This window comes from Oncorhynchus kisutch, unplaced genomic scaffold (assembly GCF_002021735.2).
Source record: "Oncorhynchus kisutch isolate 150728-3 unplaced genomic scaffold, Okis_V2 scaffold1848, whole genome shotgun sequence".
NCBI classification, from domain to species: domain Eukaryota; kingdom Metazoa; phylum Chordata; class Actinopteri; order Salmoniformes; family Salmonidae; genus Oncorhynchus; species Oncorhynchus kisutch.
Window position 1 is genome coordinate 1 of NW_022263793.1, and position 11,539 is coordinate 11,539.

Here is an 11,539-nt window from a genome sequence, read left to right on the forward strand (position 1 = left end):
GGGCATAACTGCCATCTACCGGGTATAATAACAGACTACCGGTATAGTAACAGTCTACTGCTTAACATCCTTTGGGATTGAGAAGCACTCAGGGACATTGGTAAATCTCTAAATTGGGAGGCAAAATTATGGAAACATTTTCCTTAATTCCCAGGTTTTCCAGAAATTCCAGTTGGAAGATTCCCGGAATTAGGGGATGAAGAAGCAGGAAATCTTCCCGTCCAGGATTTCTGGAAAAGACTGCAGATTTCTGCAACCTTGTAACTAAATCACTGAACTGGGTTTGACTCAACAAAGGATGAACCATGATGTGGGTAACAGTTACTACAGAACTCATTCTATGATGTGGGTTAACAGTTACTACAGAACTCATTCCATGATGTGGGTTAACAGTTAACTACAGAGCTCATTCCATGATGTGGGTAACAGTTACTACAGAACTCATTCCATGATGTGGGTTAACAGTTAACTACAGAACTCATTCTATGATGTGGGTTAACAGTTAACTACAGAACTCATTCTATGATGTGGGTTAACAGTTACTACAGAACTCATTCCATGATGTGGGTTAACAGTTACTACAGAACTCATTCCATGATGTAGGTTAACAGTTAACTACAGAACTCATTTCCATGATGTGGGTTAACAGTTAACTACAGAACTCATTCCATGATGTGGGTTAACAGTTAACTACAGAACTCATTCTATGATGTGGTTAACAGTTAACTACAGAACTCATTCTATGATGTGGGTTAACAGTTAACTACAGAACTCATTCTATGATGTGGGTTAACAGTTAACTACAGAACTCATTCTATGATGTGGGTTAACAGTTACTACAGAACTCATTCCATGATGTGGGTTAACAGTTAACTACAGAACTCATTCTATGATGTGGGTTAACAGTTACTACAGAACTCATTCCATGATGTGGGTTAACAGTTAACTACAGAACTCATTCTATGATGTGGGTTAACAGTTAACTACATAACTCATTCTATGATGTGGGTTAACAGTTAACTACAGAACTCATTCTATGATGTGGGTTAACAGTTAACTACAGAACTCATTCTATGATGTGGGTTAACAGTTAACTACAGAACTCATTCCATGATGTGGGTAACAGTTACTACAGAACTAATTCCATGATGTAGGTTAACAGTTAACTACAGAACTCATTCCATGATGTGGGTTAACAGTTAACTACAGAACTCATTCCATGATGTGGGTTAACAGTTAACTACAGAACTCATTCTATGATGTGGGTTAACAGTTAACTACAGAACTCATTCTATGATGTGGGTTAACATTAACTACAGAACTCATTCCATGATGTGGGTTAACAGTTAACTACAGAACTCATTCTATGATGTGGGTTAACAGTTAACTACAGAACTCATTCCATGATGTGGGTTAACAGTTAACTACAGAACTCATTCCATGATGTGGGTTAACAGTTAACTACAGAACTCATTCTATGATGTGGGTTAACAGTTAACTACAGAACTCATTCTATGATGTGGTTAACAGTTAACTACAGAACTCATTCCATGATGTGGGTTAACAGTTAACTACAGAACTCATTCTATAATCCAACAAGAGAAAACCAAGAGAAAAGCAGCGAGATAACTAGATCAGGAGACGGGGAGCAAGGGAGAAGGAGGGGAGCGAGGGAGAAGGAGGGGAGAAGGAGGGGAGCGAGGGAGAAGAGGGGAGAAGGAGGGGAGCGAGGGGGAAGGAGGGGAGAAGGAGGGGAGCGAGGGGGAAGGAGGGGAGAAGGAAGGGAGAAGGAGGGAGCGAGGGGAAGGGGGAGCGAGGGAGAAGGGGGAGCGAAGGGAGAAGGGTGAGCGGGGGAGAAGGGGGAGCGAGGGGAGAAGGGGGAGCGAGGGAAGGAGGGTAGGGGGTCGAGCGAGGGGGAGAGGGGAGCGAGAGGTAAGGAGGAGCGAGGGGGAGGGGATTCGTTTTAGATTTCTGAAGAGTTTCATTGATCTTTCTAAGAAAACGAATAAATCACCAAACAAGAAGGATGGGGAAAGCAACCAATCAGGAGGGGATTAAATCCTTGACTCCAGATTGCCATGGAAACGAGAGAGGGGGGAGAAGGGGGCGTTCTTAGCAGGGAGTAGAGTACCGGTCTTAAGGAACGGGGGGGGGGCGGGTTTGGACGGACGAGAGTGACAAGAACAAAACGGAACTACAGCCAGGTATATCCCCCCCCCTCTGACATCATCAACCAATCAGCAATCACCTTGCTACTACCGCTAGAGGAAGCGTCTGCGCCAGAAGAGAGGGAGGAAGAAGAAGAAGCAGCAGCAGTGGCGGAGGAGGAAGAGGAGGAGGAGTAGACGGAAGAGTCGCTGTCGGACGCGTCTGGACCCTCGTGGAGGTCGGAGAGGGAGGGGCCTCAAACGGCGGCTCCACCATCACCCGTGGCAACCGCGGACGCGACTGCGTGTGACGGGGTGGGTGGGTGGAGGGAGGAGGAGGAGGCAGACCATAGAATCAGAATTAGAAGAACGGACATTCCCATTCAAGCAATGTTACGCCAACCGCTTAACGACCGTCTACCGGGCATAACGGCCGTCTACCGGGCATAACGGCCGTCTACCGGGCATAACGGCCGTCTACCGGGCATAACGACAGTCTACCGGCATAACGGCAGTCTACCGGGCATAACGGCAGTCTACCGGGCATAACGGCAGTCTACCGGGCATAACGGCAGTCTACCGGCATAACGGCAGTCTACCGGGCATAACGGCAGTCTACCGGGCATAACGGCAGTCTACCGGCATAACGACAGTCTACCGGGCATAACGACAGTCTACCGGGCATAACGACAGTCTACCGGCATAACGACAGTCTACCGGCATAACGACAGTCTACCGGGCATAACGACAGTCTACGCCAACCACTGTGAGCCTCAGTGTTTAACACATGCAACAACAGCATCTAGTGGGATCCAATCAGAAACCTGCACGACTGATGATGGGGTTTTAATTCACTCTACTGAGTCTAATTCTATGGTCTGGGAAACCTGGTCCATTCATTCTACTGAGTCTAATTCTATGGTCTGAGAAACCTGGTCCATTCATTCTACTGAGTCTAATTCTATGGTCTGGGAAACCTGGTCCATTCATTCTACTGAGTCTAATTCTATGGTCTGGGAAACCTGGTCCATTCATTCTACTGAGTCTAATTCTATGGTCTGGGAAACCTGGTCCATTCCAACTGATTCAAATCACTCATTCCAACTCCAATCTCTAATCTCTAATCCCCCCAGTATCAGCAACATCGGAGGACAATTGAGCGTGTTCGCTTCTAGTAAATCATATCTACTTCTCTGTAAATAACAAAGTCTCACTCCTACATGTCAGGCAGACTTACGAGTTCAGCGGCGTCTGAAGGCGTGGCGGCCGAGTCCGGCCCCTCTGTGGTGGTCTGTGATGAGTCGGCGCTCGGGGGCAGCGAGGGGTCTCCCAGGGGTCCAGCAGGGCCCATCGGGCATCTCCGCGTTCTCCGGTGTGGCGTAGTCGGCCGTTTCCGGGGTAACGTTAGCCCCGCTGGAGCTGTGGCTGAGCATGTCCTCATCCGCTGCGTTGTCATTGGGCGACTCAGGAGTCCCCGCCCCTCCCTCGCCGCCGGAGGTCCCGAGGGCAGTCGTTCCTTGTTCCGAGGAGGCGCCACCGAGGTCCACGGAGTCGCCGGGCTGCAGAGCATGCTGTGAGGAGCGGGGCTGCTGGGTAATGATGTCGACCACCTGGGCGGTGGCGTCGGCGCCCGCGACAGAGGCTGAGTCAAGGTGGGGGAGACACATTAAAATCATCACCCTCTCTCTCAACCTCATCTTTCAATACAACAGACAGGGGAGAGTAAAGAATGGACCCCGCGACAGAGGCTGAGTCAAGGTGGGGGAGACACATTAAAATCATCACCCTCTCTCTCAACCTTATCTTTCAATACAACAGACAGGGATGAGTAAAGAATGGACCCCCCCCCCCCCGGTATTTCCGCGTTTTGTTCTATTTGATTGAAGTTGTACTGCTAACAGATGACTGGGTCTGGAGCAATTTAAATAGTTATTTTTGCCTGGTGTTGTGTGTGATAAATTCACATCTTGTTAAGGGATGAATATGAATATGAAAATGAATATTCATTTTTTATGAATAATGACTAAATTATGTATACATTTAAAATAATAACTATGGACTAAAACAGATACTACTCTGTCACTGTATGGATGTAGAATCTCATTATAATCATAATACAGAATATAATGTGTGTAGTTTTAGTCAAGAATTAGAACAAGGACCGTCTGTTCCTTGTTAGAAACGAATGAAGTTATCGTCAGACCGGGCTAGAATGCTGTGTTCCTTACAGGACATCCTGTCCCCACCCAGGGAGGGGAGAGACCTTGGGCTTGTCGTAGATAATTTGTCAGACCGGGCTGGAATGCTGTGTTCCTTACAGGACATCCTGTCCCCACCCAGGGAGGGGAGAGACCTTGGGCTTGTCGTAGATAATTTGTCAGACCGGGCTGGAATGCTGTGTTCCTTACAGGACATCCTGTCCCCACCCAGGGAGGGGAGAGACCTTGGGCTTGTCGTAGATTGTTTAACAGGTGGTAGACAGCGTGGGAAGACTTGTGAACTATACGGACATTGTATCGGAGTGGAGGAAGGACAGTTTAAAACCTATGACGTCATTTTTAGTACATAACCCGATGTCAATTGAACCGTGATCAGTACTCTCGAGAATAAACGCTATTGATTGATTTTGAGACTGGCCTCTGTCCATTTTATGCAAATAAGTATCTTACAAATTCTTAGAAAATGGGCAGAGTGTTTTAATTGAATTGGAGTGCCGCGGCGATTCGCTGGTCGGAGGGTAACACATCTATGTGAAAAACTTTATTGAACAGGCTCTTTGACGTGAATAGGAAATCAATTCGGGAGAACAGAAGCACCACAATATATTATCTTGTGCTTCATGAAACATGTTAACTTCCGCTCATGAATCAGTTTAATAAAAGTGATCCCCTCCTCCGAGGGATCCTCCACCTAAGGTAGTGTATTGGAAGTTGCGTCTGGCAACAATTAGGACCCCCTTTTTTACTTTTTTTGTAGTAAAACACGATGATACAATGACGTGATAACATGAGTTAGGAAAATCGAGATGCATCCTTTACTAACAGATGAGATTCCTGGATCATTGCAACAACAACAACAAAAACAAAAACAAACAAATTTTAAAAAATTAAAAAACTTGATGTCCAAGTAACTAGTGCGTTTACGCTGGCGTATTAAGACCCCCGTGCAGTCGAGGAAATTAAGGTCATGTTGTGAGGACAAAAAAGACCCAAGGAGGAAGTGGTGGATAAGATGGATGATGGATGCCCCAACCCCAAAAAGATTCCTCCAATCCCCTCGAAATGAAAAGACACCATGTTTAGTCCCACCCCCTACACCACACTGTCCCTCCTAAATGGAATTAAATGAACAAATTCATGCAGATTCCCCCCCCCCCCCTACCCTTTACATTTATGTCCATGACTATGATAAGAGGACCATATGTATCCCCCCTCTGCATATATAGACAATAACAACTCATTTAGGGGGATTATTCCGAAAATGCATAGTTCATTTAATAATATATTTTTACAAACTAAGAGAAGAGCAAAAAAAAAACGAGAAGCAAACACAAAAAAATGTACTTTTAAAAAGTATAAAAATTTTAAAAATTACAATAATTAAAGTGTGACTGCAGAGACAAATTACAATAATTAAAGGTGACTTGCAGAGACAAATTACAATAATTAAAGTGTGACTGCAGAGACAAATTACAATAATTAAAGTGTGACTGCAGAGACAAATTACAATAATTAAAGTGTGACTGCAGACGAATTACAATAATTAAAGTGTGACTGCAGAGACAAATTACAATAATTAAAGTGTGACTGCAGAGACAAATTACAATAATTAAAGTGTGACTGCAGAGACAAATTACAATAATTAAGTGTGACTGCAGAGACAAATTACAATCATTAAAGTGTGACTGCAGACAAATTAACAATAATTAAAGTGTGACTGCAGAGACATATTACAATAATTAAAGTGTGACTGCAGAGACAAGTCACATTTAAAAGTGAACTGCGGGATACAGGCCTATTCCCTGTCAAGGATAAGGATGGTTGGTTCATAAGGATGGTTGGTTCATACTGATGGTTGGTTCATAAGGATGGTTGGTTCATACTGATGGTTGGTTCATACGGATGGTTGGTTCATACTGATGGTTGGTTCATACGGATGGTTGGTTCATACGGATGGTTGGTTCATACGGATGGTTGGTTCATACGGATGGTTGGTTCATACGGATGGTTGGTTCATACTGATGGTTGGTTCATAAGGATGGTTGGTTCATAATGATGGTTGGTTCATAAGGATGGTTGGTTCATACGGATGGTTGGTTCATAAGGATGGTTGGTTCATAAGGATGGTTGGTTCATATGGATGGTTGGTTCATATGAACAGTTTGTTCATATGAACGGTTGGTTCATAAGGATGGTTGGTTCATACTGATGGTTGGTTCATACTGATGGTTGGTTCATACGGACGGTTGGTTCATACGGACGGTTGGTTAATACTGATGGTTGGTTCATACGGATGGTTCACATTAAAAGTGAACTGCGGGATACAGGCCTATTCCCTGTCAGTTTCATAAATCCTATGTTCCATTAGTTAATATTTGAATATCCCTAATAGTGATAGTTAATCATTTAATAGACCCCCCTAATGATAATACGATTGCTCGACATGTCGGATACCATGGCAATTAACGAATGATTTACGTTTAAACGATCAAACAATTGGATAAGCATAGTGCCAACATGTCATAACAATAATAATAATAATAAAATTAATAAATAATAACAATAATAAATAACCATAACAATAATAATAACAATAATAAATAATAATAATAATAATAAATAATAACATAATAATAACCATAACAATAAATAATAACAATAATAAATAATAATATAATAATAAATAAATAATAACAATAATAAATAAATAATAATAATTAATAACAACAATAATAATAATAAATAATATAACAATAATTAATAAATAATAATATAACAATAATAACAATAATAATAATAAATAATAATAAAATAATAATATAATAATAATAAATAATAACAATAATAACAATAATAGTAATAATAAATAATAATAATAACAATAATAGTAATAATAAATAATAATAATAACAATAATAACAATAATAACAATAATAACAATAATAGTAATAATAAATAATAATAATAACAATAATAGTAATAATAAATAATAATAATAACAATAATAGTAATAATAAATAATAATAATAACAATAATAACAATAATAACAATAATAACAATAATAACAATAATAACAATAATAATGGTAATTAATAAGAATAATAATTAATAATAAAATAAATAACAATAATACTAACAATAATAATAATTGTAATTAATTATAATAATAATAATAATGAAACCTAATAAATAACCATAATAATAATATAACAACAATAATAAATAAAAATAATGAATCATAATAAATCATAATAACAACAATAATAAGGTGCTTGAGTGATATGAATGGTGATGTTCCTGTATTCTGTCTCACCTGTAAAGGCCCCGGTGGTGACCTCTGCCCTCTCAGGGTCGTCCTCCAACCCCTCCTCCTCCCCCGACAGCATCTTGCCTGGAACACACAGACAGGATAAAGACGGCTACTGTAACATGACCAGTCAGCAGCGTTAGAGAAAGCTGTGGTAAAGAGGACTACTGTAACAGTCTCAACATGACCAGTCAGCAGCGTTAGAGAAAGCTGTGGTAAAGAGGACTACTGTAACACAGGTAGCTATATGAGACCAGTCAGCAGTGTTAGAGAAAGCTGTGGTAAAGAGGCCCACTGTAACACAGGTCTCTACATGACCAGTCAGCAGCGTTAGAGAAAGCTGTGGTAGACCAATGGTTCTCCAACCTCTCCTCTGGGACCCCAAGTCCTTCCATGTATTTCAACTATTCTAAAGCTAAAACAACCTGATCAACTAACACCCAACTTCTTCTTTAGCTTCATCAGACGTGCTAGTCCAGGAACGCACCAAACTAGTCCAGGAACACACCAAACTAGTCCAGGAATACACCAAACTAGTCCAGGAACGCACCAAACTAGTCCAGGAACGCACCAAACTAGTCCAGGAACACACCAAACTAGTCCAGGAATACACCAAACTAGTCCAGGAACACACCGAACTAGTCCAGGAATAAATGAAACTAGTCCAGGAATACACCAAACTAGTCCAGGAACACACCAAACTAGTCCAGGAATAAATGAAACTAGTCCAGGAACACACCAAACTAGTCCAGGAATAAATGAAACTAGTCCAGGAATACACCAAACTAGTCCAGGAACACACCAAACTAGTCCAGGAATACACCAAACTAGTCCAGGAACACACCGAACCTAGTCCAGGAACACACCGAACCTAGTCCAGGAACACACCGAACCTAGTCCAGGAACACACCAAACCTAGTCCAGGAACACACCAAACTAGTCCAGGAACACATCAAACTAGTCCAGGAATAAATTAAACTAGTCCAGGAACACACCAAAACTAGTCCAGGAACACATCACACTAGTCCAGGAATAAATTAAACTAGTCCAGGAATACACCAAACTAGTCCAGGACCACACCAAACTAGTCCAGGAACACACCAAACTAGTCCAGGTACACACCAAACTAGTCCAGGAACACATCAAACTAGTCCAGGAACACATCAAACTAGTCCAGGAACACATCAAACTAGTCCAGGAATAAATGAAACTAGTCCAGGAACACACCAAAACTAGTCCAGGAACGCACCAAACTAGTCCAGGAATAAATTAGACTAGTCCAGGAACACACCAAAACTAGTCCGGGAACACATCACACTAGTCCAGGAATAAATTTAACTAGTCCAGGAACACATCACACTAGCCCAGGAACACACCAAACTAGTCCAGGAACACACCAAACTAGTCCAGGAACACACCAAACAAGTCCAGGAACACACCAAACAAGTCCAGGAACACACCAAACTAGTCCAGGAACACACCAAACTAGTCCAGGAACACACCAAACTAGTCCAGGAACACACCAAACTAGTCCAGGAACACATCAAACTAGTCCAGGAACACACCAAACTAGTCCAGGAACACATCAAACTAGTCCAGGAATAAATTAAACTAGTCCAGGAAGACATGAAAACATGTTGAATGGCTGGGGGTGCTGGAGGAGAGGTTTGGGAAACACCGTGTCAGATCGAGGGAGCAGGACACAGGAGAGAGAGAGTTATTAAAATCACCTTTCTGTTTTCTGAGGAGGAGTGGACTATTACAGGAAGACCCGCCCCCGGCTGCCAGCAGGAAACAGGAAGAACACACACAGGAACAGGAAGTGAAGGAGAGAAAAGAAGAAAAGCCCCATGGGAAATAGGCATTATACCCCAGACAGACCGAGGAAGAGACTCGAGTTAGTGAGTAAGAGAAGCTATTCATCCCAAATGGCACCCTATTCCCTATATAGTGCACTTATTTTAACAAGACCCCTATAGGGCACTAGTAGTTCACTATATAGGGAATAGGGCTCTGGTCTAAAGTAGTGCACTATATAGGGAATAGGGCTCTGCTCACTAGTAGTTCACTATATAGGGAATAGGGCTCTGGTCACTAGTAGTTCACTATATAGGGAATAGGGCTCTGGTCACTAGTAGATCACTATATAGGGAATAGAGCTCTGGTCTATAGTAGTACCACTATATAGGGAATAGGGATCTGGTCACTAGTAGTTCACTATACAGGGAATAGGGCTCTGGTCTAAAGTAGTGCACTATATAGGGAATAGGGCTCTGGTCTAAAGTAGTGCACTATATAAGGAATAGGGCCCTGGTCACTAGTAGTTCACTATATAGGGAATAGGGCTCTGGTCACTAGTAGTTCACTATACATTGAGTGTACAAAACATTAGGAACAGCTGCTCTTTCCATGACAGACTGACCAGGTGAAAGATATGATTCCTTATGGAAGTCACTTGTTAAATCCTCTTCAATCAGTGTAGATGAAGGGGAGGAGACGGGTTAAAGAATGATTTTTTAATCTTGGGACAACAGAGACATGGATTGTGTATGTCTGCTATTCAGAGGGTGAACGGATAAGACAAATTATTGAAGTGCCTTTGAACAGGGTGTGGTAGGAGGTGCCAGGTGCATCAAGAACTGCAACGCTGCTGGGTTTTCCACGCTCAACAGTTTCCTGTGTGTATCAGGAACGGTCCACCACCCAAAGGACATCCAGCCAACTTTGACACAACTTGTGGGAAGTGTTAGAGTCAACATGGACCAGCATCCCTGTGGAAGGCTTTCAACACCTTGTAGAGTCAACATGGGCCAGCATCCCTGTGGAACGCTGTCAACACCTTGTAGAGTCAACATGGACCAGCATCCCTGTGGAAGGCTTTAGACACCTTGTAGAGTCCCCTGACCTGATTAATTGAGTCTGTTCTGAGGACAAAATGGGCTGCAACTCAATATTAGGAAGGTGTTCCTAATGTTTTGCATACTCAGTGTAAAGTGAGCCTTTTGGGACCAATCAGCAGACAGCAACAAAAAAAAAAAGAACAGAGAGACAGGAGGCGGAGCTCTGTACAGTGACTGGCAGAGAATTCACTTAATGACTGGGCTTTGTTATTCGAAACGAAACGATTTAACCGACAAGAGCAATCCACCAACGACCAAGCCTTATTCGGTTGATTGACGGGCGGACTAACCAATGAACTCCAGGATGCTGCCGGAGTGGGCGCGTCTCTCCACGTCCCGTCGGAACACGCTGGCGTGCGGAACGCTGCCGGGCGTAATGAGCATGTGCAGTAGCTCCGGGGGAGGAGTCCGGAACATCTGCTGCATCAGTTCCAGAGAGGCCGTCACCACGTTGTGGTCGCCATGCTGGCTGTAGTGGAGAGTCAACTCATAGACCTGGACACACACACACACACACACTGTCACCACGTTGTGGTCGCCATGCTGGCTGTAGTGGAGAGTCAACTCATAGACCTGGACACACACACACACATACTGTCACCAAGTTGTGGTCGCCATGCTGGCTGTAGTGGAGAGTCAACTCATAGACCTGGACACACACACACACACCACGTTGTGGTCGCCATGCTGGCTGTAGTGGAGAGTCAGTCATAGACCTGGACACACACACACGCACATACACACACGACACACACACACACACTGACTGACTTGCAGTAGCTGTTCAGGCGTGGGCTGTAAGTCTGCCTCCTTCCTCATGACTCCGAAGCTTCCTTTCAGGCTGGTGGTCCTGTCCTGTTGCTGTAGTTGAGGCATCAGGTAGCGAAGGGTTAACAACACCCCCAGGACCAGGTGGTTAGGATGTTCCTCATCGACAGGGACCAACAGACCTGGGAGAGAGAGAG

General features: G+C 43.2%; 1 protein-coding gene across 1 annotated transcript in view; it reads right to left on the bottom strand.

Moving 5' to 3' along the window:
- Positions 1–3,388: 3,388 nt before the first annotated feature.
- The window catches only part of LOC109886623 (huntingtin-like), a 26,577-nt gene continuing 18,426 nt past the window's right edge, over positions 3,389–11,539 (bottom strand). The window contains exons 8-12 of the mRNA XM_031819105.1: positions 11,346–11,524; positions 10,865–11,069; positions 9,405–9,455; positions 7,681–7,758; positions 3,389–3,789 (exon numbers count right to left, since the gene is read on the bottom strand). Coding sequence (XP_031674965.1) covers positions 3,389–3,789; positions 7,681–7,758; positions 9,405–9,455; positions 10,865–11,069; positions 11,346–11,524 — 914 coding nt within the window. The remainder of the gene's footprint in view (positions 3,790–7,680; positions 7,759–9,404; positions 9,456–10,864; positions 11,070–11,345; positions 11,525–11,539) is intronic.